The following is a 26,117-nucleotide window of genomic DNA, read 5'->3' as shown; positions in this document are numbered from 1 at the left end:
TTTAGAATTTATTAATTTGCAGCAGTGTTTCCGTATGCTAGTGAGAGTGTGCAGCTCAGGTCCAATGCAGACTTGTCAGCTGGTCACGGAGCAGTGGTTGACAGACATGCAATTTATTAGCAAAGCGTACCCAGCTCCTGGGTTGTCTGAGCCGTGGCCATGGCAGGCAGGTGAGGAGTGGAGTGTACATGGTGCTCACTAGCTGGGGAGGCAGCAGCTGAGGCTAGGACTTGTGTCTTGCAGAACCCCGTTCCAGGCTCCTTCATGCACCATATGTTGTTCTAGGCCCAGGATTCCAGCATTGAGCAGGGTGGACAGCTTCCTGCTGTCACAGAGGGACTTGGATTCTCTGGGTTAGACCCCGGGAAACAAGGACACCAGTACTGAGCACAGTTTGGAGTGCAAGAGGTGCCGAGCAGCAGGCACTGAGCGACAGGTGGGGCTAGGATAGGCTCTCTGGTAGAAGGGGTGGGCCACTCCCCTACTGCCCTAGTCCTTAGGGGTTCTTTTCAATATTTGGCCAACTTCTAAGTTTATATCTGCCATATGTCATAATTTTTAAACATCCCGACAATTCTAAGTGTTTTCAAGAGATTGTAGGATGTCCTTGTCTTCTGTGCAGGTCGTGGCCGCCCACCTACGGAACCATTGCCCGACGGGTGGATCATGACATTCCATAACTCCGGAGTCCCCGTGTACCTACACAGAGAGTCCCGGGTGGTCACCTGGTCCAGGCCGTACTTCTTGGGAACGGGAAGCATACGGGTAGGGGGCGCGCCAGTCGTGAGTTTAGTCTTGTAAGTTCACAGACCAAATATGCTTGTCTGCACACAACTATATCATAGCCAAGTAGTGGCAGGTGAAAGGCATCGGTTATTCAGACTTTCAGGGTCATCCTTGTAATCTTGTTGCAATTTCACTATCCACAGAAACATGACCCTCCTCTGAGTAGCATCCCTTGTCTACATTACAAGAAAATGAAGGACAATGAGGAGAGAGAGCAGAACAGCGAGCTTGCCCCAAGTGGGGAGGTGTCCCTTGTCAAGCCGCTGAGCCGATCTGCAGACCTGGAGTTCCCCCTGGAAGAGCCTGACACTGTGGGGGCCGACCCAGGGCCCCCAGATGAGAAGGACCCGCTGGGGGCCGAGGCTGCCCCTGGGGCCCTGGGGCAGGTGAAGGCCAAAGTCGAGGTGTGCAAAGACGAATCGGTTGGTAAGTTTCCGCAGTGAACTGTCTTCCCCCTTGCTGGCCAGGACCTGTCTGCGGGCATGCTGCATTCCACGCCTTCCCTGCGGTCTCCTTCCTCCTGCTGAAGGCCATTTGTTCCTCCTGTTTGTGAGGAAGGGACTGTGCTAGGGACCCCTGTCCACTCCTGTCTAGTTGGAAAGGCCCGTCTCCCTGATCCTCGGGAGTCTTGAGCTCTAGGTGCTCAGAGTGAGCTTTTTCAATCCGTGGAGGCAGCGCTGGGGACCTCTGCCACTGTTATGTGGACATTTCCCTCTTCTCAAGTCACAGTTGCTTTGAGGATGTGTGTGGGTGTTTCTCATTCTCTCTCCTGTGTCTTTGAGCTTAGTTCTGCCCATTTGAGTAGTAGTAGTCTCTTCACTGCAGGGCAGGCTGTTTGAGCCCACCTGCTGAATGTTTTTCAAAGAGAGGACTTTGCACGTTCAGGATTTCCGATTGTCTGTATCTTGCTGCCCTGCCTGTCTCATAACTCCTGCGTGTGAGGGGTCCTAGAAGAGCTAGGAGGGAGGTGTGGGGCACTGTTCCTGAGGAAGGGGGCCTGTCACTGTCGCACTCACTGGGCAGAGGAAGCATGACTCTTACATTGAAGATGAGTAATCTCATCCTCTGGTAAACCTCATTCAGATCTTGAGGAGTTTCGGAACTACCTGGAGAAGCGCTTTGACTTCGAGCAAGTTACTGTGAAGAAATTCAGGACTTGGGCTGAGCGGCGACAGTTCAACAGAGAGATGAAACGCAAACAGGCTGAGTCCGAGAGGCCCATCCTGCCAGCCAATCAGAAGCTCATCACTCTATCTGTGCAAGATGCACCCACAAAGAAAGGTGAGTGAGCTGGTAAATTTTAACATTGGCAGACTGGTTGTACTATTATTTTTCATTTCATGTTCTTAGAATGTATGCTTTGTGTGTGAGTTGCATTGAATTCCAAGCTTGTGTTTGTCCTTTGAATGCAGAGGTCCACCGCATTCATGGTGGTGAGCCCCTGATTCAGTGACTCGGTAACTTGCATGGTGTCAGGTCCTGAGTGCTAGCTTGTGGTGGGTCTTAACGCTGTTGCTGAGATGGTCTTTCTTGTCACAGAGTTTGTCATTAACCCCAATGGGAAATCGGAGGTCTGCATCCTGCACGAGTATATGCAGCGTGTCCTCAAGGTCCGCCCCGTGTATAATTTCTTTGAATGTGGTAAGTTTGACCTTCCCCATCTCTGCCATGAACAGTCACATGCGTCACTTTGGTCACGGCTGGGGAGGTGGGAACTGACCATTGGCCCCACTCTTTTGGGAAAGGGATGAAAGGGAAGGGCAAGGAGAAGCGTGTTGCAGGTAGGCGGTGGGTCATTTTCACGGAACGGGTCCTGTCGGAGGCTGAATCCTCTGCTTTCCACACTGCCTTCCTCTTGTCTAGCCCCGGCTGCCTTGCTCTGAGGAAGGCCTTCCTGCTGTGTCTCCCAGTGGCCCTAGGCCTGCCCTTCCCACTTGCTGTCTCTGTGGTTGTCCTCATCACACCTTTGTGGAATCCAGTTTCTCCTCCCCTTGGAAGCCAGAACCTAGGCGTCTCTCCTCATTTTCCTTGTTGTTTCTTTGGCTCACAACATCTGTGCATCCCTACCCCTCACAGTCCTCTGTCCGTCTTTCTCAGACATTGGTCCCTGTCCCTGGTGCCCTCTGGCCTCCTGTTTCCCCTCCAGCTCCCTATCCCATGGTCCCCCGTTTCCTTTGATTTTCCTGGTCTCTGCCTGCTGCCTCTCCCTCGGCTCCATCTCCATGCCTCAGAGCTCCCCGGCCTCTGCCTTCTGGCAGCAGCCTTGACCCCACCTTGTCTGTTGGTGTGAGCAGATTGTGTGTATGCGTGTGTGTACACTTGTAATGTCTTGGCAAGTGTGTTTAAAACAGTAATTTTAATTTTAAGAGAACCCAAGTGAGCCTTTTGGTGCCTCGGTGACCATTGATGGTGTGACCTATGGATCTGGAACTGCAAGCAGCAAAAAACTTGCGAAGAATAAAGCTGGTAATGTGCCTGCTTGGGTGTCAGAGAACCATGCTGCTCGCCGTGTGTGCCCCTCCCCTTGGCTAGGGAGGGCTGAGCAGCAGCCCAGGTGGGAGGGGTGTTGGGGGGACAAATCCATTTTATTTGTGTAACCACTTACTTGGATTTTTTAAATTATGTGCTCACTGGAAAAGATTCAAGTAGAGAAAGTAAAATGTGAGAAATAAAAGTGGACGGTCGTTTCCCCACTCAGTGGCAGCTGGGCTGGAGTCTCCTGCTCTCACCCGGCTGCTCACAGACGGTGGGGTGTGCTCAGCGCCAACTGGCTGTGCCGGGCACACGCTCTGGAGTGGGTTTGTATTTAAACCGAGCAAAACGTGGCATGCTAGGAGACGGCGAACAGACAGATCGGCATGCTGTCAGCATTCTCCGCGAGTGGTTTTTACATTTGGGGATGATTTCCTGAGTCCTTCAGACTCCGTACTTGGGACTGCCACTCACTGAACGGGGCATTGCAGGTGTCTGGAAAAGCTTGTTTTATGGTTGAAACCCATCGCTCTTTTTGACCATGTACTTGATGTTTGCTTTCATGCCCAGCACTAGTAATTGTTGACATTCTTTTCCAAAAGCCATTTTGCCCCAGTTATTTTGCCTCTTCTGGGGAGTGGACCACAATGCCAGGTGGTTGTTGGGTGCACCCCAGACCCTGGCACTCACACATTGATTCTTGTGGTTTCTGCTATTGCCGTGTTGTCTTCAGAGCGGTTCTGCCCTTTACAAAGTGTGAAGTGTGTCACTTTTATCACAGGCTCACTGAGTCTCGGGGTCAGTGAGTGTTTTTGCTCACTGGACTCAGAGTTCCCTTGGTGTTGCTCTCTTTTGATGGTATATACTGAGATGATTGGAACAATACATTGCTGTCTGCCATTCCTCTGTGAGGCTGTGCTGGGCTCACATACTCTGGCCTGGTCTCCAGGAAGGCCTGCTGTCCGTTTAGAGAGCTTCTGCCAAAAAACTTTTTCAGCTCAACAAACTGCCTGTTACCAGGGTGTGGAGCAGATCACCTGTGGAGTGGGGCCCCAGTGTGTGGGTGGAGACATCCTAGTGGGAGGGCCTGCTGTGCTCCTCCCACGTGCAGAGATCCACGTCCTCCACCTAGACCCCAGCTGCTCTCTGCACACCTGTGCTCCAGCGTTCGGCAGGCATTGACAGCCCTGCAGGTTCAGGCTGTTGCACACATTCCCTGCCTTCCCCCGGGGCCCTGCCTCCCTCTCCAAGTGGCGAATGGCAGCTTCGTTCACTCGGGCGCCTTTGTCCAGCTTCAGGCATCCCTGTATTCTTCCCTGCACACACTTTCTTCACAGTATCCATGTGGTCTGGCTGCTTCTCCCTGCCACTCACAGCAGCCTGATCACGCCTCAGTCGTCCCTACTTGGTCCAGGTCCTGCTGAACCATTTGCCCGCACGCCACCACTGTGATTCCTCCTACCGGCGGATCTCCTTTCCTCCTTCACCTGCTACAAGTGCCTCAGGGCGAAAGCTTGTGAGGCTGCCCGCAGCCTGATGCTTGCCCCACTGCCTCCTTTCCTCAGGACGTCCTTTCTTCCATGCTTTGTTGTCCTTGCCTCTAAAATGCTGTTGCTTCCCAGGGCCCTTGCTCCCCTCTGAGCTGTGGGGACCCTGGCCCTGCACAAGAGCCAGCGTGCAGCTCACTCAGGAGTCAGGAAGTAGGCTGGGCCCAAGCCCTTACCCTCAGGGTTTTTCTTTTCATAGCCCGAGCTACGCTGGAAATCCTCATCCCTGACTTTGTTAAACAGACATCTGAGGAGAAGCCCAAAGACAGTGAAGAGCTCGAGGTGAGTGTGTGACACTGCCCTGTTAGTGCGGGCTGCACAGGGATTTAATCACCCCAGCCCCAGGGGACTCTGTTAACTATAGGGGAGGAACAACATTCCTCTACCCTCTGGGTCCTTCTGGCTGGGCTGCAAATTAAATTGACACAAGACAGAATAACAGGAGGAAATCAAACAAGTTTAATAATTTGAGAAATTCAACATTTTGTGAGAAACTCACCAAAATGTGAGAACATGGGAGAAACTCAAGAAACTGTATAACTTGCCAAAATGGCCGAGGTGCCAACTTAAATGTCATCTTCAGCTAAAGACAAAGGAGAATGTTGGGGGTAAAGTGGTTTGGGACTTCTACGGGGAGGAAGGCAACACTTATGGAAAGGGAAATGTAAATGGGCCAAATTACGGACAGTGTGACCTGAGAGACACGTTTTATGTGACATTACAATTCTCTTATGGTATTAGCTCCTTCCTGGAACAGGCCCTTATATTTTGAATTCTTTTAGGCACTTACAAGGGAAGTCAAAGTTTCTTTCAGAGTCTTCTGTTCTTAAAAATAGTCAAGCCAAAGAGAGACTTTGGAGTGGCCAATTCTGATCCCCCACAATATTTCATAAAAGAAACTTCTTGTTTTTGTGCGAGCAGGGGAAAAAATGTCATTTTTGTCAGAGATTTTTGTCTCCTCCGTCTTTCAGTGGGAGGTAAGAAGTTGTGGGTGCAAATAAATGTATTTGGAAGTAAATCAGCTCTCCCCTTACAGTAGATCCACGGTGGGAATGAATCTTTGAGGCAGAATCTACAAAAGTTAGGTTGTTCTAGGGGCTGGCCCGGTGGCATAGTGGTTAAGTTCATGCGCTCCGCTTTGGTGGCCTAGGATTCACAGGTTCGGATCCTGGGTGCAGACCTACACACTGCTCATGAAGCCACGCTGTGGCAGTGTCCCACACAAAATAGAGGAAGATTGGCACAGATGTTAGCTCAGCGACAATCTTCCTTAAGCAAAAAGAGGAAGATTGGCAACAGATGTTAGCACTGAGCCAATCTTCCTTAAAAGGAAAAAAGAAGTTAGATTGTTATTTATATTAAGAACCATTTAAAGTATTTCTAAACCTTTTTGGGTAAATATGATTCCAGTGTTATTTGTAGCAAGGGCTTCTCAAACTTTGACTCCATTCTTTCTTTATAGCAGCTTAATTGTTATATAATTTACATACCATGAATTTTGTCCTTTTAAATTGTACAGTTCGGTGGATTTTTGTATATTCAGAGGAACAACCATCACAACAATCTAATCTTGGGATATTTTCATCACTCCAAAAAGAAACCTTCTACCTGTTAGCAGTCACTCCCAATTCTCCTGGTTGCCCAGCCCCTCACCCCTGGCAACCACTAATCTACTTTCTGTTTCTATGGATTTGCCAGTTTTGGATATTTCATGTCAATGAAATTGTACAACGTGTGGTCCTTTGTGGCTTCTTTCAGTTAGCATGCTGTATTAGCTGTGGGTTTTATCAGATTGAGAAAGTTTCCTCCTCCTCCTGGTTTGCTGAGTTTTTGTCAGGAATGGATGTTGGATTTTGCTCGTTTTCCAGTTCTCCTGCATTTCCTTTGTTTCTTGTCCCGTGTGTTTTGGACTAGCAATTCACTTAGGTAGTTTTCTATGCTGGTCTTCTTAGTTTTCTCCTTATTTATCATTTGTGTCTCTGTTCTGATAATTTGTTTAGTGGTTACCATGTGGTTTGTATAAAAAAATGTCATGGATAGTCTATTTTCTGATGGCCTCTTATTTCCTTAGACTAAGCTGGTTCCATCCCTTTCCTCTTCCCCTTTTAAGTTGTTATGGCTACATCTTATTTCACCTTGTGAGTTTGTGGTTAAAATGACAAGATTATATTTATTCTTGGTGTTTCCCTGCCCTTCATCTTTAATGTTATGCTTAAGCATTTGCTAACCTGTTCTGATGGAGAGTGGCAATTTTCTGATTTTGTCTTTCTACTTATCTCCTTGCTCGGGGTTTTGTAACCCCTTTCCTTTTTTTTTCAGGTATGAGGGCCTTCCTGAGGATTTCTTGTGGTAGGGGTCTTGTGGCAATGAACTCCCTTAACCTTTGTCTATCTGGGAAAGTTTTTATTTCTCCATCATATTTGAAGGAGATTTTCCCTGGATAGAATATTGTTGGCTGAAAGATTTTGTCTTTCAGAATTTTGACTGCATCATTCCGTTCTCTCCTAGCCTGTAAGGTTTCTGCTGGCAGCCTGATAGGGGTTCCTTTGTAGGTTATTTTCTTCTGCCTTGCTGCCCTTAATATTTTCTGTTTGTTGTTGACTTTTGCCAGCTTTACTACTATATGCCTTGGAGTTGGTCTTTTTACATTGATGAAGTGTGGAGATCTCTTGGCTTCTGCCTCATGGATTTCCAACTCCCTCCCTGGATTTGGGAAGTTCTCAGCTATTATTTCTTTGAACAGGCTTTCTGCTGCATTCTCTTCTCCCTCTGGGATACCTATAATCCTTATGTTGCATTTCCTAATTGAGTCGGATATTTCTCGGAGAGTTTCTTCATTTCTTTTTAGTCTTGATTCTCTCTCCTCCTCTATCTGAAGCACTTCTATATTCCTGTCCTCCAGACTGCTAATTCTGTCCTCCATAATATCAGTCCTACTGTTCAGGGAGTCCAAATTTTTCTTTATCTCATCCATTGTGTTTCTCATTTGGAAGTAAATCAGCTCTCCCCTTACAGTAGATCCACGGTGGGAATGAATCTTTGAGGCAGAATCTACAAAAGTTAGGTTGTTCTAGGGGCTGGCCCAGTGGCATTTCTAACGTTTCTGATCAGTGGTTCTTTATAGTTTCAAGCTCTTTTGTGACGTAGCTTCTGAACTCATTGAGTTGTCTTTCTTCATTCTCTTTTAACTCGTTGAGTTTTTTAATGATACCTATTTTGAATTCTTTGTCATTTAGGTTATTGATTTCTGTGTCTTCAGGATTGTTTTCTGGGTACTTGTCATTTTCCTTCTGTTCTGGAGACTTAATATATTTTTTCATACTGCTTGACGGCTGGATTTGTTTCTCTGCATGGAGATAAGAGTTTGGTTACTGCTTCCACTTGCTACTGGGAGGAAGGGGCAGGAGCTGTGTAATCTGTGCCCACTAGGATCCCTGTCAGCTGTTCCTGACTGGGCCTGGGACACTCCTTGGGATTGCAGTGGCCCTGTGAGGTCCCCCACCAACTGTGGGAACAATCAGGGGCTCTGAGTTGCTGCCACCTGCCCCCACAGCCCTGCCTTGATGTGCTCCCCCCTCAGGGACTGCAGTGGTGTTCTGGGCTTTTGAGGCAACTGGGAGCTTGTTCGCCCAGACTTGCAGCTCTGCTCGCATCTGGTCCTAGGTTGCACCAGCCTTTGAGCTTGATGGGCAGGGTGTCCCCACTGGTATGGAGGCTGAGTCGCTCTCTGGGGCCATGGAGGGACCATGGACTTTCCCACTGGACCTAGGAGCGACCACACTGGGGCTCAGGGTTGTCACTGCCCACTCCCACTGTCCCGCTGGGTCTCACTTGCCCCTTCTGAGCTGCAGCAGAGCTATGGGCGTTTCAGGCAGCTGGGGGTTTGTTTTCCCGGACTTGCAGCTGCGCCGTGTCTGCTCCTAGGTTGCACTGGCCTTTTGTGCTTGGTGGGCAGGGCCTCCCTACTGGATCTGAGCCTCCCTGGGGCTGCGGTGGGACTGTGGGTTTTCCTGCTGGTCCAGAGAGCAATCACAGGGGGCTCAGGGGTGCTGTCACCTGTTTCCACAGTCGCACCGAGGCGCACGCCCTCTCAGGGCTGCGGTGGTGCTATGAGTGCTTCAGCTGGGAGAGCAGTCGCTTGTGGGTACTGGGCTTTCTGGGGGCCACAAAGTTCTCACCCATCTCCCTCTCCCCTGGGGCAGTCCATTCACCAATGTATAGCAGCGTGGGTCTCTTCAGCATCCTGAGGTGCTGTGTAAGTATCCTCCATTGATCAGTGCATGTTCATTTAGTTGTAGTTCGAAGGGAGAGACAAAGGGAACTGCTCACTCTGCCATGTTGCTGACGTCACTTGTGATCTGGATGTTGGATTTTGTCAAATGTTTTTCCTACCTCTGTTGAGATGATTGTATGAGTTTTGTCTTTTATTTTACTAATATGGTGGTGTAATATATTGATTTTTGAATGTTAAACCAACCTTGACTTCCTGGATAATCCCACTTGGTCATGGTATATAATTGTTTTTATGTGTTGCTGGATTTCATTTGCTAGTATTTTGTTAAGGACTTTTGTAGCTATATATTTGTAAGGGATACTGGTCTGTAGTTTTCTTTTCTTGTGATATCTTTGTCTGATGTTGGTATTGGGATGATACTGGCTTCATAGAATGAGTTAGAAAGTGTTCCTTCCTCTTCCATTGTGTGGGATAGTTTGTGAAAGATTAGTATTAATTTATTAAATACTTGATAGAATTCACCACTGGAACCATCTGGACTTAGACTTTTCTTTATTTGAAGTTATTTAATTACTAATTCTTTTTACTTGTTATACATCTACAGCCATGCATTGCTTAAGGACCAGGATACATCCTGAGAAACATGCCCTTAGGCTATTTCGTTGTTGTCCAAATATCGCAGTGTGCACTTACACAGACCTTGATGGTATAGCTGACTATACATCTCAGTTGTATGGTACTAATTGTATGTGATCCCTGTTGTATATGTGGTCTGTTGTTGACTGAAACCTTGCTGTGTGGCACGTGACTATATTCAGATCTCCTGTTCCTTCTTGAGCCAGTTTTGGGACTTTTTGTCTCACTGGGGATTTTTCCATTTGATCTAGGTCATCTGATTCATTAGCATTCATTTGTTCATAGTACTCCCTTATCCTTTTTATTTTGGTAAGGTTGCTGTGTCCCTGCTTTCATTCCTGATTTTAGTAGTTTGAATCTCTCTTTTCTCTTGGTCAGTCTAAAGTTTTGTCAATGTTGATCTTTTCAAAGATCCAACTTCTGGTTTTGTTGATTATTCCTATTGGTTTTATATTCTCTATTTCATTTATTTCTGCTCTGGCCTTTATTATTTCCTTTATTCTGCCAGCCTTGGGGTTTAGTTTGTTCTTTTTTAGTGTCTTAAGGTTTGGGTATTGATCTGAGATCTTCTTTTCAAATATGGAATTTACAGCTGTACATTTTCTTCTAGAACCACTTTGTGCAGCCCACAATCTTTAGTGTGTTGTGTTTTTGTTTTCATTCATCTCAAAGTATTTTTCTAATTTCCCTTGTGATTTCTTCTTTGAACCATTGGATATTTTGAGAAGGTTTACTTTTAATATATTTCTGAATTTCCAAAATTTCATTTAGTTATTGATTTTTAATTTAATTCCATTGTGGTTTGAAAACATAGTTTCTATGACTTCAATCAGCCCTTTTAAATTTCTTGAGGCTTGTTTTATGACCTAACATATGGTGTGTCCTGGAGAATGTTCCACGTACACATAAGAATGTATATTCTGGGGCCGGCTCAGTGGCGCAGTGGTTAAGTTTGCACATTCCGCTTCTCGGCAGCCCGGGGTTCGCTGGTTCAGATCCCGGGAATGGACATGGCACCGTTTGGCAAAAGCCATGCTGTGGTAGGCGTCATACGTATAAAAAGTAGAGGAAGATGGGCATGGATGTTAACTTAGGGCCAGTTTTCCTCAGCAAAAAAAAGAGGGGGATTGGCAGTAGTTAGCTCAGGGCTCATCTTCCTAAGAAAAACAAACAAACAAACACAAAAGAATATATATTCTGCTGTTACAGGGTAGTGTGGACCACGTCTGTTAGGTCTGCTTGGTGTGTGATGTTGGTTGTTCTCTGACCTAGTTCTTCTATCCGTTATTGAGAGTGGGTATTGAAGTTTCCAAATATTATTGCCAAATTGTTTATTTCTCCCCTCATCTGTCATTTTTGCGTCGTGTGTTTTGGGGATGCTGTTGTCAGGTGCTATGTGTTTGTGATACTGTGATAGAACAGGAAATACGTATTTGGTCTTTGTCCTTGGTTCCTGGCACAGAGCTTCTAATGTAACACAATGAATTAGTATTTGGTTTTTGTCCCCAGTTCTTGAAATAGCTCCAGGTTCATAAGGTGAATGGAAGTCTTCTTTTCTTCTTACATGCCCCTTTCAACCAGCCCTGACTTTGTGTTAATGGAGTTACTTTTGGAGCCCTTAGGATGGGAAGGGGGCTGATTGCAAGAGGAACCTACTATGTAATTAGAGGGTTGGAACTTTCAGCCCCACCGTTCACCCGCTTCCCCCATGCCCAGGGAGGGGAGAGGCACTGGAGGTGGAGTTATCACTGCTGGCCAATGATGCGATCAGTCATGCCTATGTAGTGGAACCTCCATAACAGCCCTGACAGAAGGGCTTTGGAGAGCTTCTGGGTTGGGGAGCACTGGAGGGCTAGGAAGACAGCATGCTCTGGGCGTGGGAGCTCCACACCCTCCCTTATACTCGGCCTTCTGCATCTGTTCCATTGGGCTGTTCCTGAGTTATATGCTTTTATAATAAACTGGTGGTCTAGTAAGTAAACTGTTTTCCTGAGTTCTGTGAGCCATCCTAGCAAATTACTGAACCTGAGGATGGGGTTGAGGGAACCCTCACATATATGGCTGCTTGGTCAGAAGCGCGGGTAACAACCTGGACTTGTGATTAGCATCTGAAGTGGTGGCAGCAGTCTTGTGGGACTGAGCCCTTCCTGTGGGGTCAGCTCTAATTCCTGGCAGTTATTGTCAGAACTGCTGGGGGTAGAAAACCCACACATTTGGTGTCAGAAGTGTCGACAGTAGAAGTAGTTTCTATTTAATGTTTATAATAGTTATTGTCATCTTGATGGATGGACCCTTTTGTCATTATAAAATCTTTCCAGTAAGAGTTTTTATCTGAGTCAGTTTTGTCTGATATAGTCACTCCTGTTCTCCCTTAACTACTGTTTGCATGATAAATCTTTCCATCCTTTTACTTTTAACCTATTTGTGCTTTTGACTCTAAACTATGTCACTTACGGATAGCATGTAGTTGGATTTTGTTTTAATCATTCTGTCACTTTCTGCCTTTTGATCAGAGGGCTTAGCCAATTTAAATTTAATGTAATATCTGATAAGGTAAAATTTATGTATGTCATTATGCTATTAGTTTTCTGTTTTCTGTCTTTTTTTTCCCCTCTGTTACTCGGTTTACTGCCTTCTTTGTGTTAAATAGATGCTTTCTAATGTACCATTTTAACTCTCTTGTTTCTTTTCATATATATTTTTTAGTTATTTTCTCAGTGGTTGTTCTAGGGAGTTCCAGTAACATCTAAATGAAAACAATCTAGTTTGGATTAATACCAACTAATTTCAGTTGCATACAAAAACTTTGCTCCTGGAGTTCTGTTTACCTCCGTCTTTATCCTGTTTTCACAAATTACGTCTTTATATGTTGTGTGTCCATCAACATAGATTTATATTTATTGCTCTCTGTAGCTGTCTAATTTTAACTCAGGTAGGAGAAGAAAGGAGTTTTAAGCAGAATGCATTTCTGTTGTCTTTTATTTACTGATGCAGTTACCTTAAGCTTTTACAGTGCTTTTAGTTCATCGTATGTGTTTGAGTTAAGGTCTGTAGCATACTTTTATTTCAGCTTAAAGGCTCTTTGGCATTTCTGGTGGGGTAGGTCTACTAGCAATGGATTCTCTCAGTTTTTGTTTACCTAGGAATTTAATTTCTCCTTCATTTTTGAAGCATAGTTTTGCTGGAAACAGAATTCTTGGTTGACATTCTTTTTCTGCATAGTGGGAAACGTCATCCTCCTGCCTTCTGGCCTCTGAGGAATGAGAGGTCAGTTGTTAACATTACTGAGGGTCACATTAGATGGATTGCTTTTCATACTGCTTTCAAGATTCTCTCTTTGTCTTTGGCCTTTGACAGAGATGTCTAGGTGTGGATTTCTTTGGTTTATTATTTTTGGAGTTTGTTGAGCTTCTTGGATGTGTAGATTAATGTTTTTCATCCTCAGGAAGTTTCAGCCATTATTTCCTCAGATATTCTTTTTTCCCTTTTATTTCTCTCCTCTCTTTCTGGAACTCCTGATATATGTAAATTGGTACACTTCATGGTACCCCACAGATCTTTGAGGCTCTGTTCTTTTTTTATTTCCATTCTTTTTCTTTTTTACGTTCCTCAGACTGGATATTTTCACTTGGCCTGTCTTCAAGTTTGCTGATCTTTCTTCTGACTGCTCAAATCTGCTGTTGAACTTCTCTAGTGAATTTTTCATAACTTCTGTCTTTATTGGTATTATTTGGTGAGATATCGTTCTTATACTTTAATTTTTGAGATATGGGGTTGTGTTTTAGTTCTTTGAGCATATTTATTACAGCTGAGTTAGGTCTTTTTCTCATAAGTCCATCTTCCTCAGGGATGGTTTGTACTGACTGCTGTTTTCCCCCACATGTATGGCCTATTGATTTCAGTTTCTTTTCATGTCTTGTAATTTCTTTTTTGGTGAAACTTGGACATTTTATTTTTTTATTTTAATTCTTTTAGGGAAGATTAGCCCTGAGCTAACATCCACTGCCAGTCCTCCTCTTTTTGCTGAGGAAGACTGGCCCTGAGCTAATATCCATGCCCATCTTCCTCTACTTTATATGTGGGATGCCTGCCACAGCATGGCTTGACAAGTGGTGTGTAGGTGTGCACCCAGGATCCAAACCAAGGAACCCCAGGATGCCAAAGCTGAACGTGCGAACTTAACTGCTGTGCCACCGGGTTGGCCTCTCTTTTATGGTGAAATTTGGACATTTTAAATAATGTAATGTGGCAACTGTGGATATCAGATTTCCTCCCCTTCCCAAGATTTGCTGTTTTTGCTATTTTCTGTTGTTGCTCTCTGTTTAGTGACTTTGTTAGTTTGTTAGGACTGATGTAACAAAGTATCACAAACTGGGTAGCTTAAACAACAGAAATTTAGTGCCTCACAGTTCTGGAGGCTAGACATCTAAAGTCAGGATGTCAGCGGGGTTGGCTCCTGCTGGGGGCTCTGCAGGAAGGGTCTTTTCCAGGCCTTTCTCCTTGATTTGGAGATGACTGTCTTACTGTTTATATGGCTTTCTCCTTGTGTGTGTGTTTGTCTCCAGATTTCCTCTTTATAAGGACACCAGTCAGATTGGATTAGAGCCCACCCTAATGACCTCATTTTAACCTGATTATATCTCTGTAAAGAGCCTGTCTTCAAATAAGGTCACATTCTGAGGTACTGGGGGTGTTAGGACTTCCACATAGGAATGGGGGGCGGGGGGGGGGGCACAATTTAACCCGTAACAGTGACTTTCCTAGACTAATATTGTGAAGTTCAGGTCAGCAGTGTCCTGACCTGAGCCGGTAAGCCTCCCAGCTTTGGCCACAGGGCTCTGGGTGGGTTTTGGGGCTCCAGTAGTTGACAGCTCTGCCTTAGTCTTTACTTCCCACTTGCACAGAACTTCTGGGTCAACCAGCAGTGAGAGATTAGGGCCTTCTTGTGTCTTTCCTGGGCAGGCACATGGCCATCTAGATCCCCAGACATGTTGGAGCTTTTTAAAACCCCTATGGGCATCTCATTCTTCAGCATTTCCTTTTATTTTATTTTTTTGCTGGGAATGATTCACTCTGAGCTAACATCTGTTGCCAATCTTCCTCTTTTTTTTTTTTTCTCCCCAAGGGCCCAGTACATAGTTGTATATTCTGGTTGTAAGTCCTAGTTCTTCTATGTGAGCTGCCACCACAGCATGGCTACTGACAGATGAGTGGAGTGGTTCTGTGCCCGAGAACCAGATCCTGCTGCTGAAGTGGAGCACGCTGAACCTTAACCACTAGGCCATCAGGGCCAGCTCTCCTTTCGCAGTTTTTGACTTGTCAACTGGTATCCCAGCCTCAGGCAACTGTGATATGAAACAGTTGCCACTGATTATTTTTGACCAGTTTCCTGGGGAATTGGGTTGTTTTCAACTGAGTGAACTTGGAGTTGGGTCAAATACAGACAAGTCCTGCCACAGAGCTTTTCTAAAGAGCTGCCAAACAGGCCGGATCGTGACGGTTCTGTGGCTCAGGTGTTGGGGCCATTCTGCCTTCTTCAGTGGCTGTGAAGCTGCTGGTTCTGAAGGCTGCCACGGAGCTGGGAAGAGGAGATGGGAATGGGTCTCCTAATGCCACAAAGCTCGTGCTTAGCAAGATTCTGTTGTTTTTCTTGAATAAATGCTCCTCAGGTTATAGTCTTTGTTTAATTTCCAGAATTCTGAAAAAGTTGATTTTGACAGTTATTGTCAGTGTTCTTGTTTCTTTGGAGGTCCTTATTCTGCCGCTCCAGCAGTGCTTCAAGATGCGTTTAAAATTTTTTTCCAGTCTTCTTGGACTTACATTATTATAAAATATGGTAAAATACCCATGGCACTGTTGACTTACATTCAAGTTTGCAGTGTCTTCTGTGCTTCATTGTTAAGTACAGGCCCCAGATCAGTGGCACACATACTCAGAGCAGACACAGCCTAGAAGGAGTGGCTCCTCCAGGAGCAGTCGCGTCATCAGCTTGATTTCTGCGCGAGCTGGCTGTGGAGCGACGGTGTGCAGGGAGGCTTTCAGGCACTGGATGAGCCTTCCCTACACCGTCCCTGGCCTGCCCGACCCTTGGGATGGGTCGTTGCACTTGATGGTACCTGGGCTGTGTAGGTTTCATCCCCTGTCCTTCCTGACCTCTGATACGGGGTGGGGACGCATGAAAGCATGATGGTGGTTTTGGCGCTGGGCGCCGGCTGTGGCCAGGGCAGGCAGGGGTGTGTGGCTGCAGCAGCCTTTCTGGAAGATGATGGGGCTTTGCTTTGGTGCACCAGTTGATCTGAGTAGGCTCTGCTGTGACCCCTAGATTGGGGGGGCCGTCTCACCTGTCCTAGCTTGTAGGATCTATGACCCACTTGCCTGTGGATATTATTGTGGTAGAGTTTACAGAATTCAGGTGAGTTAAGATTGATTTGAGAAATTATGACATGTTGAGATCATTGGGAATTCTCCAGGGCTAGTAGAGTGAAGGTTGGGAATGCTTGGTTTCAAGGGAACTTCCAAAAGAGTCTCTGTTTAGTATTGTAGGCTTCGAGATAACAGCATCTTGCTTGATTGGTTGTTGAGTGACTAAACAATTGAGTCCATTTTTTATTCACTCTGAAAGTCTCTGTGCTTATTCTTACTTTAGCTTATGTTTGTGTTTGGCCCCATTGGGCAGGGGCCACCCAGTTTTCCCTCCGGCCAGCACACGGACCGGGGCGTGCTCCGTGCTCTTCCGGCCTTGGGTGGCTGTGTGTGTTGCAAAGCAGCCTGTGCTCCCTGCTAGACTGATATCTCAACTGGGTATGACAGGCCCTTCCCTGCCCTGTCCCAGCTGTCCTTTGCAGTCCCACCACCTGAGTGTGGCCTCCTCACATGTGGCTATGCTCTGGGATACACACCTGTGGGGCAGTGTGCCCAGGCCACGCTGTCAGCCCTGTCACCGCCTCACTTTTGGTGCTGGGACCTGGCAGTCAGCTGCGCAGAGCCTCTTCTCTGTTGCAGGCACGTGGTCTTGTTGGTGACCAGCTGGCGGTCTTTGTCCTCACTCGTTCTGTTGTCCATCTTTCCTCCTGCCCTCAGTCCTTGATCTGTGGGGTCATTGTGGCTGTAGCCTTGTCCCTGGAGCCTTTCACATCAGGGCCTCTGCGGAAGTGTCTGCTGTGACAGAGACTGCAGGTTGCTGGCAGCCTTGCTCAGGCAAGCCCGTGCTGATGTGCATTGTTGCTCCGCCCTCTCCCACACAGCCAGCAAGGTGATGCACACGGTGGTGGTGCTGCCCGCTGGAGACTCGTAGGACACAGGTTCTCACCATGTACCCTGGGGCTCTTCTAGAAAGCAAGGGATTTTTCCAGAAATTGCATCAAGAACAAGCCTGAGAAAGGAGGTTTCCCCACGTGGAGAAGGGCACATGGGAAGGGGCCATGTGGGCAGTGTCAGCTGGGCTTGGAAATCCCAGTTAATAGATTCTCTTGTACACATCAGGGGCCTTTCTGTGTCAGTTCTCCAGTTCTCTGACAGCAGCTGAGTGTCTACAGCTTAGTCAGGTCCAACACTGTCTGTGTGCAGTTGGCTCAGGTCCCAGGCTCAGATGGTTAAAGGCCAATCCCACAGGACTGCCCCACACCAGATGCGAGCCACCAATGGGCTGCCCAGACTAGCCACACTCTGCTTGGCTGGCTACAAATTCAAGGATGCCCATGACCTCCCCATAGGTTTGATAATTTGCTACACCGGCTTCCAGAACTCAGGAGCAAGCATTATGTTTACTGGTTTATTAGAAAGGGTGCAAACAGACGGCCAGATGAAGAGGTACTTAAGCATGTGTTTGGTCTTTCTGGTGACCAGCCGCGTCCTGAAGCCGTCTGGGCACCCCACCCTGAGCCACCTGGTCAGCATAAACTCAGGTGTGGTCCTGACGGTTCATTTTAAATAACAAAAGATACTCTTATGGCTCAGGAAATCCTAAGGGTTTACAGGAGCTCTGTGCCAGGAACTGGACACAGTGACCAACTGTGTGTTCACATCTCTTGAGAGGTTTTATTCACACTTCTGAGTTACACAATGTATGTGTGTGCACACATGTGTTCTGTGTTTTCCCTGTTTTAGACTCTGTCAGAGGAGCAAGTGGCTTCTCTGTCAGCTTGGGGTGTTAGAGCCTCACTCCTGCCTGACCGGAGTGGCTGGCTCTTCCTCCCAGAGCGTTGGCTCAAACCCCGCTGTTTCTGTCTCACGTTCTCGTGAGGGCTGGGCAGTGGCAACCACTCTTCCTCGTGGTGCTCGTGTGGCACCAGAGCCTGGGCTCTGGGGGCAGCGTCCTCATTGTTTGCACTCCAGAGGGGAGGGCAAGTTGCCAAGGTGGGCCGGGTGGGCCCCGGTGCTGTGGGAGCTCTTGCGTGAGCTGCCGTCTGTGAGGCCACTCACAAGGTGGCACCAATGCAGGGCGCCCAGATCGCGAGTTGCTGTGGGAAGCAGAGGCTTGGGGCAGAGCACGCTTGCTGGTTAAAAAGGGGACACACAGCCAGAGCAGGGGCCACGCCCTTTCACAGGCCTGGGGTTTCTGCTTGGCATTTGTTTACTTTTGCATTGTTTGGTTCACGGCCTTTGTGGGTTGGTTGGTTCACGGTTATTCTAGAATTTAGGCATTAGTGACTGTTTCTGGTTTTTTTCCCCTTTACTTTTTAGTTTACCTAGAGATAAGTTCACTTTTGGGTACAGTTCTGTGAGTTTTGACACATGCATACTTTTGTCATGTAACCAACAGCACAAGCAAGACAGAACATTTTCGTGTTCTCCCCTCCTAGATTCTCTCGCGCTGCCCCTTTGTAGGCAGAACTCCCTCATCTGTATTCTCTGGTAGGCACTGAACCATCCCTGTAGATTGGCCAGTTCCAGAAAGTCCTGTCGGTGGTGTTACATTTGAATCAGGCTCTGACCCCGTGCGATGCCTGTGGGATTCACCGGTGTTGGTGCCGCGTTGACGGTGCTGAGTGGTGCCTGCTGCAGGGCTCTGTGGAGGTCCTCCCTGCTTGCCTGAGGGCCGTGGGGCGCGTCTCTATTTGCGGTGATGAGCAGTAGGCTGCTGTGAGGCTGTGTGGGTTCCTGGGCAGCCTTGCTGACCTTGCAGATGGGCTTGCGGGGCCTGTGGCAGGCGTTCCGTTCAACTAGGACTGCCTTTGCCCCTCTCAGGAGCCGTGTGACCGTGTCAGTGTGGGTCTGTCTCTGGACTCTGTTCTGTCCCCTTGATCTGTGTCTGTCCTTTCACCAGTGCCACACTGTCTTGATGACTAGAAGTCTTGAAATCAGATTGTGTGAACCTTCCTACTTTGTTCTTTTTCAAAAACACTGGTTATTCTAGCTCCTTTGCCTTCCCATGTAGATTTTAGAAACAGCATGTCAGTATCTACAAAAATTTCTACCGGGGTTTTGGTTGGAATTGTGTTAAACCTGTAGATACATTTAGGGAGAAGTGAGATCCTGACAGCATTGAGTCTTAATCTGCAAGCCCAGCATGTCCCTCCATCTGCTGAGGGCGCCTTGGATGTCTCATTGGTGCTGGGCCGTTGTTGGCACACAGATCCCGCGCGTGTCGTGTTCATTTAGGCTAAAGTGTTTCCTGTGTTTTGGTGCTGTTGTGAGTAGGACTTTAGTTTCCATTCTGACTGTCGATTGCTAGTATATAGAGATACAATTTATTATTTGTATATTGACCTTGTGTTCTGTGGCTTTGCTGAACTTAATTTATTAGTTCTAGTAGTTTTTTGTGGGTTTCTTTGGGATTTCTGTGTACAGGATCAGGTTGTCTAGTGGGAAGGTGGTTAGCCTGCTTCCTTTTCAGTCCAGCTGTCTGTCTTTTTTCTTGCCTTCCTGCTCTGACGGGGGCTCCAGCACAGAGTGGGGTAGCTGTGGGGGGAGTGGACACTCTTCTCTTGTTCCTGATCTCAGGGCCAGCAACCAATCCCTCCTCTGAGCAGGATGTCTGCTGTCAGTCTCTGTCGATGCCCTCTATCAGGTTGAGGAAGGGCTCTTCTCTTCCTGGTCTCTCGAGTGTTTTTATCATGAAAGGGTGTTGGGTTTTGTCAAATGCTCTTTCTGTGTCTATTGACATTATCATAATGTTTTTCTTCTTTAATTTGTTAATATAGTGAATTGTGTTTGTGATTGATTTATTTTTAAAAAATGCATTCCTGGGGTAAGTCCTACTTGGGCATGGTATCTATTCCTTTTTGTGTGTTAATGGTTTCAATTTGCTGATACCTGGTTTAGGATTTTTACATCTGTGTTCATGGGAGATTATTAGTCTGTAGTTTTCTCGTATCGTCTTTGTCTGGTGTTAATATTGGGGTACGCCCAGCATCATTAAATGAGTTGGTGCTTGTCCCTCCTCTTGAGATTTTTGGAAGATTGTATGGAATTGGTGTCACTTCTTCCTTAAGTGTTTGATAGCTGTCACCAGTGAAGCCATCGCTCCTGGAGTTTTCTTTGTGGGAAAGTTTTTAACTATAAATTCAATTTCTTGAATAGAATGGAGCAGTTTCAGTAGTTTGTGTTTTTCAAGGCCTTGGTCCATTTTATCTAAATTGTTGGATTTATGGGTGTTGGGCTGCCTTTGGTGCTCACTCGTGGTCTTTGGCTGGCTGCTGAGCACTGGCCACCTGGGCTTCTCCCTCTGCCTGTGCAATCTGAGCTGCAGTCCCCATGCTCCCCTGTCAGGTTAACCGTTAGTGACGTGTGGCTGAGGCCACTTGGTGCAAGGAATTGTGGTGTGGGCCTTCACCAGAGGCTGTTGAATGTCTTTGGGCTTCCGGGTGTGTGTTCTCCAGCCGTGTGTGTCGGCCTCAGCCCTGTGAGGGAGGCTCCTGGAGCTTGCAGGGCACGCGGGTGCACTCCACATGCTCAGCCTGCCTGCAGGTCCGCAGCCTGGGTGCTGCCTGCTGGTGAGAGAGTGGGTCCTTGTGCGCTGAGGGAGAGCCAGGCGCTGCTGACGGCTCGGCTGCCTGGCAGCCATTGAGGACGGGACCAGGCCCTGACGTCCTGGTGAATAACTCTCTGGAAACTGACCCACACTGATGTGGGCACTTGAGAGTGGAGGCGTCTTGTGGGGACCTGATGGAAGACAATAGCCAAACGATAGCAAGAGGACTTCCTGCTCATCAGAATCAGCAGTCTTCTTCAGGAACAGAGCCTTTCCATCCTTAACTGTCACGAGAGTCTGCCTCACTGCTGAAGCAGGTGGAGAGAGTAGAACCCCCACCTCCCGCTGAGAGCAGCAGTGTCATAAGTGTTCTTGTAAGAAGAGGGGAGGGGGATAGAGAGGACGCCTGGTGGAGATGGGAGTGATGCTGCCATAGGCCAAGGAGAGCTTGGGCCTAGCTGGAAGAGTCAAGGGACGATCCTCTTCAAGAGGCTTCAGAGGGAGCAGGGCCCTGCTGACACCTTGATTTTGGACTTCCGGCCTCCAGAATTGTGAGAAAGTAAATCTTGTTTTAAGCTACCCAGTTTGTGGTACTTTGTTATGGCGGCCCCAGGAGACTAAGGCTGTCCCTGCGGGGGAGGGGGTTGTGCTCCTGAGTGGGCCGGGCAGTACCCTCTGTTCACCAGGGCCCGGCTGGGCTCAGAGCCACCTCCTGGGCTGGTGGAGCCCTGCAGAGCTCTCTTTTTCCCCTGACTGGTTAAGTGGTTTCCTGTAAACCTTTCATAACTTTTCTGTTTTTTGGTCCCAGTGATTGGTTTCAGAGCCAGGATGACTTTGTGTTTGAAAGTAGAGCCGGGCCAGGCCCTTGGCAGCCTCCTGGGCTGGTCTGTGCTATGGCGCTTCGGCCTCCAGGGAGCTTGGCCTTTAGGAGGGCAGCGTTTGTGTCTGGCTTACCTCCTCTCTTCTCTCATCTCACTTATGATGACCTTCACGTTCTTCTCCTAAGGTTGTTTATCTTTAGATTTCTAACTGTCTGATCAGACTCAGATTCAGGCAAGGCGGCCTGGCCGGCCATGCGGCCTGGGTCCTCACGGCACCCGTCTCTCCCACCCCGTCGCGCAGCGTACTCTCTAGCCTCGAGTAGTGCCGTTCTCACTCTGTCTCGGGGCAGCTGGACAGGGCCTGTGGGGGTGGCGTGCTCCATGAGGTAGTGAAGAGGACAGGAAGCCTCTGGGGGCAGCAGCACGGGGAGCAGCTGTGCGAGGCCGGCAGGCTTGGCCCAGCATTCAGGGGCGGCTACTTTGTTTTGTAGTATTTTAACCACATCAGTATCGAGGACTCACGGGTCTACGAGCTGACCAGCAAGGCCGGACTGTTGTCTCCCTATCAGATCCTCCACGAGTGCCTTAAAAGGTAGGGCGAGGTGTTTCCCCCTAAGTCAGGTTGCGGGGGCTTCCCTCGGGCGCCAGCACCCTCACTGGCTGTTTATCCTGGTTCACGACGGGATGCTGAGTCCGAGCCATTGCCAGCGCTCCCCGCACGCACAGAAGCCCCTCATGCCTGGCGACCATCAGGGTCCCGTGGGGTTGGATTGGGTGTGCTAGGAGGATCTCTTCGGCTGAGAAGTGGTTTAAGGAAAAGGCTTGGCTTGTCTTCAGAGAAAGGGCTTTCCAGAAGCAGTCATTTCCTCCTCAGCTGATATCACCTGTTGTCTTTGTTTTCTCTTAAAGAAACCATGGAATGGGTGACACATCCATCAAGTTTGAAGTGGTTCCTGGTAAAAACCAGAAGAGCGAATATGTCATGGCGTGCGGCAAGCACACAGTGCGCGGCTGGTGTAAGGGCCCCCTCCTCTCCTCCCGCTACCCACCACGCTTCTAAACGGCCACTGGGGGTGTCGCCTGCCGGCTTGCTGCCTATGGCCTCTCCCAGAGCCTCGAGCCTTTGTGGCTTCGTCCCTGGCCGCTGCCCTGGCATCACTTCCAAGCTGCACTGTGTCCACCAGCACCTCACGGCCACATCTGCAACAGTCAGCCTGAGGCGCGACTGTGGCATCCGTCTGTGCGATCTCTGTCCTCCTCACTCTCCCTGGCTGGGGCTGGTCATTTTGGCTGGGCCATGTGTTCCCCTCCTGCCACCACTGCCGCTGTCTAGCCCTTGGGCCCTGTGGTGGGAGGAGGGGTGTCCCAGTAAAGGGCAGCAGGGCTCTACCGTGCCGTGCTCTGCACCGTGTGTTGAGTGCGCCTGCCCCTCTGTTCTGGTCTGGGTGTGCTATCTGTATCCTCTACCTAACTTGGTTTTTGAAATAGCCACTTTTAAAAATATTTTTTTTTATTTTATACTTATATTTATTTTAAAAGAAAACTTTTTGTAACTGCAGTAAATAACAAAGCTGGTGCTATGTAAATGAGAAGGCAGTGCATATGTGGGCCTTGGGAAAACTGCAGGACCACATTCAGACCCAGGGGTACCCTGCACCCCATTCCCTGCTGAGACGCACTCCTGAGCAGGTGGGCAGGGCGTGGGACAGAGGAGGGATCCTGGCGCTGTGATCCCCTCGTCCAGCCTGAGAGGCCCTGTCTGGAAGCCTGGCCAGTCTTGGCCCCCCTGGCCAGAGGTATCTCCTGGCACTTGCCATTCTCCTGACCCACTCTGCGCCCTGGCCCTGCCTTCCCTCTGCCAGAAACCTCCTCCAGAGCACGCACATCCTCTGGATTCTCCTCCTCCAGGCCTTCTGGTAGAGCCCCTCCCCTCTGCCCTCCCCCCAGGAGCCCCAGGCCACGTGCTTTGTGATGCCTCGTTTCTTCTTGTCTGTGTGTCTAGAAATGTGGGGTTGTGGCAGGAGGGAGGCCTCTTAAGCTATGTGACCTTGGGCTTGTCCTGACCTCCCAGAGCCTTTCGTGGGCTACTCTGCACAGCAGGCTAGGGGTAGGTCCTGGCATTGGTCACGAGATGCCCATGCTCAGTGCAGTGGCGGAGCACTTCCCACCCCTTCCTATAGCACATGCCCTCAGCTGGCTGGGGGGAATGGCAGGGGCACTGCTGTTGAGGTGAGGTAGCTGTGTGGACAGCTGGATGTGACTCCCTCTCTCCATGTTTCTTCTCCCTCTTCACAGGTAAAAATAAGAGAGTTGGAAAACAGTTAGCCTCTCAGAAAATCCTCCAGCTCCTGCACCCGCACGTCAAGAACTGGGGGTCTTTACTGCGTATGTATGGCCGCGAAAGCAGCAAGATGGTCAAACAGGTACCAGACCCTCCCCCGGGCCTTGGCCAGCTTCTGTGTCCTGTCCTCCCCCAGCCACAGCCACGGCTGGGGTCCTGCTGTCACAGGACAGTTGGGTCACTCTGCTCTTGTTCACAGCTGCGTCTCAGGCTTGCTGCTGGGCCACGTCTGTGACTTTATGGTGAGAGTGGGGTCATCCTTCCCAAAGAGGCCTGGGCCAGCTCTGGCTGTGGAGGGAGAGGTCTGGAGCGTCAGGCAGAGCCGCAGGGCCAGGCAGGAGGTGCAGGTCCCAGGAAGGCTCAGCAGTTGGGCCCTCCCGGGCCTCTCTGAGGGACCCCTCATGCTAATGTGAGGACACCTGCTGGCTTGAGGGGCGAGCATGTAAGGGCAGTGCTCCTGGCTACGAACACTAGTTTACTTTTACCTAAAAAGCTTGTATGTGTCACTATTTTGTTTCTGTTTTTGCCAAGATCTTGAGATTTAAACCAATACCCTTAGGTTTGTGTGCTTTGTGGGGTGGAGGGAATTGTTCGGATGTGAGTGTTACATTTAAAAATTTTTCCCTTGGTGTTTACAGAAACAGTCTGGGTTATCCACACCCCAGTAAGTGGAGGGTGGTTGGTGCGGAGGGTCGTGACCCTGAGGACTATGCTGTGGGCCCTCAGGCCATTCCTGAAGAGGCCCTCACTCTGGGCATGAGACGGTGGGGTGAGGGAGGTGACACTGGGACCCAAGGTGCTTAAAGGAACCTCAGGGTACCTGTTGTTGAGAAGACTCAGATGCAGTGCAGATGAAGCTTACTTCTGCCTTTCTGTGTGTGTTTTACATCTGCATTGTCTTGGGCTGAGACTGAGGGAGAGAAAGCCCGCTTTGGTCCATGGGTGGGAACCCCTCCTAAGCTGGAGGGTGAGGGGTCCAGCCCAGGCACGGCCTCAGTGCGTGGCTTTGGAGGTCTGGTGGAGTCTGGTACCCCAAGGCATGGCACTTGTCCTCAGAGATGACCTCTTAAGACAGGAAGGGTCTCAAGACAGCTTGATGCTGTTCTGAAAGTCATAGGGCCTGCAGAGAGCTCAGCCTCTGGGGCCGATAGGCTCTCAGCTGGCCCCAGTACCGCCAGGGCGTGTCCCATCTAGCAGTATGCGGTCTCTGCTGGCCGTGTTGGAGGTGTGTCCAGCCTCCCTGCTGTGCCTGGGTTAGGAGCAGTGGCAGCTGGGTGCTAGGGTGCCTTTGCCTCCTGAAGGGAGAAGGCTGTGGCCTTCAGCCTGCTGAGGATGGGGCGGACGTGGGGGTGGCCGTGGACTGCTCCACGTTCTCTGCTGCTGCATCAGCCTGCTGGGCACGGGTCGACTGTGGGGCTATGCAGCTCTGGCTCCTGGCCAGAGGGTGCCTGTGAGGCCCTGGGCAGTCCTGAGAGCACTGTGCTCCCCAGGAGACCTCCGACAAGAGCGTGATTGAGCTGCAGCAATATGCCAAGAAGAACAAGCCGAACCTGCACATCCTGAGCAAGCTGCAGGAGGAGATGAAGAGGCTGGCAGAGGAGAGGGTGAGTGTGTGGGCCCTGCCAGCACCGTCCCAGCCAGAACCACACATCACAGCTCCTCGATGCCCTCCATACCCCCGCCCCAAAGACAGCAGAGGGGCACTGAGCTGGAACCACACTGGCAGCTCTCGGGGAAGGCCATTTCCCAGGAATCCGTCACTGGTTCTTGAGGCCCTGGCACTGCCCGGGCACCTGAAAAGGCCCGTCTTCCCAGCAAGCCCTCAGTCCTTCCAGATTAGATTTGCTTTTCCTTGAGCTTCAGCATTCCTGCTACTTGCATCCAGTCATTTCATTTTTAGTTAAATTAGAGAGCTGGCAGCCCTGGCCTGTGATTGTGAAGGGCCTGGCCTCCTGTGCACTGACGCTGGGTCCCCACTCAGCACCAGCCGTTTGAGGGCAGAGACAGTGCATCGGCCAGGGTTCTTGTGGGTGACACTGCCATCCTTGACCTCTTCGTCCTCGAGTCCATGCCTCACAGAACAAGGGAACCTGGGGAGGGCTCAGTCCTGGTGAAGCTTCCTAAAGCCACCCACCTGTGGGGTTTCTGGGCCAGGGCCTTTGTTAGCTGTGGTCTTAGCCCGGGCATATATAAAACCCTGAGAAGGAGGTGTCTGCATCTGTGTGGCTTTCCAGTCCAGGAGACGCCTCACTCCTGCCCTCAGGGGGCCGTGAGGAGAGAGACTCACCCAGGTGGCTTGTCCCTGGCGGCTGTGACCTTGGCCCTTCACTTCGGGGGTGTGTCCTGGTTCCCAGGGAAGTGCCAGCAC

General features: G+C 49.2%; 1 protein-coding gene across 11 annotated transcripts in view; it reads left to right on the top strand.

The window, feature by feature from the left end:
* The window catches only part of DGCR8 (DGCR8 microprocessor complex subunit), a 36,792-nt gene that overhangs the window by 8,472 nt on the left and 2,203 nt on the right, over nucleotides 1-26,117 (top strand). For 5 of the 11 annotated variants that reach the window (XM_023646623.2, XM_070275143.1, XM_070275141.1 and 2 more), the window contains 10 exons: nucleotides 623-765; nucleotides 930-1,212; nucleotides 1,870-2,067; nucleotides 2,326-2,427; nucleotides 3,154-3,252; nucleotides 5,005-5,087; nucleotides 21,900-22,000; nucleotides 22,318-22,424; nucleotides 23,704-23,831; nucleotides 25,240-25,353. In XM_023646623.2, coding sequence (XP_023502391.1) covers nucleotides 623-765; nucleotides 930-1,212; nucleotides 1,870-2,067; nucleotides 2,326-2,427; nucleotides 3,154-3,252; nucleotides 5,005-5,087; nucleotides 21,900-22,000; nucleotides 22,318-22,424; nucleotides 23,704-23,831; nucleotides 25,240-25,353 — 1,358 coding nt within the window. Of the gene's footprint in view, nucleotides 1-622; nucleotides 766-929; nucleotides 1,213-1,869; nucleotides 2,068-2,325; nucleotides 2,428-3,153; nucleotides 3,253-5,004; nucleotides 5,088-21,899; nucleotides 22,001-22,317; nucleotides 22,425-23,703; nucleotides 23,832-23,948; nucleotides 23,992-25,239; nucleotides 25,354-26,117 lie in introns of all 11 variants that reach the window. The other 6 variants (XR_011441262.1, XR_011441264.1, XR_011441263.1 and 3 more) reach the window with 3 other exon arrangements.

The sequence above is a fragment of the Equus caballus genome, chromosome 8 (genome assembly GCF_041296265.1).
Source record: "Equus caballus isolate H_3958 breed thoroughbred chromosome 8, TB-T2T, whole genome shotgun sequence".
NCBI lineage: Eukaryota > Metazoa > Chordata > Mammalia > Perissodactyla > Equidae > Equus > Equus caballus.
This window is presented reverse-complemented; position numbering and strand designations above follow the sequence as displayed.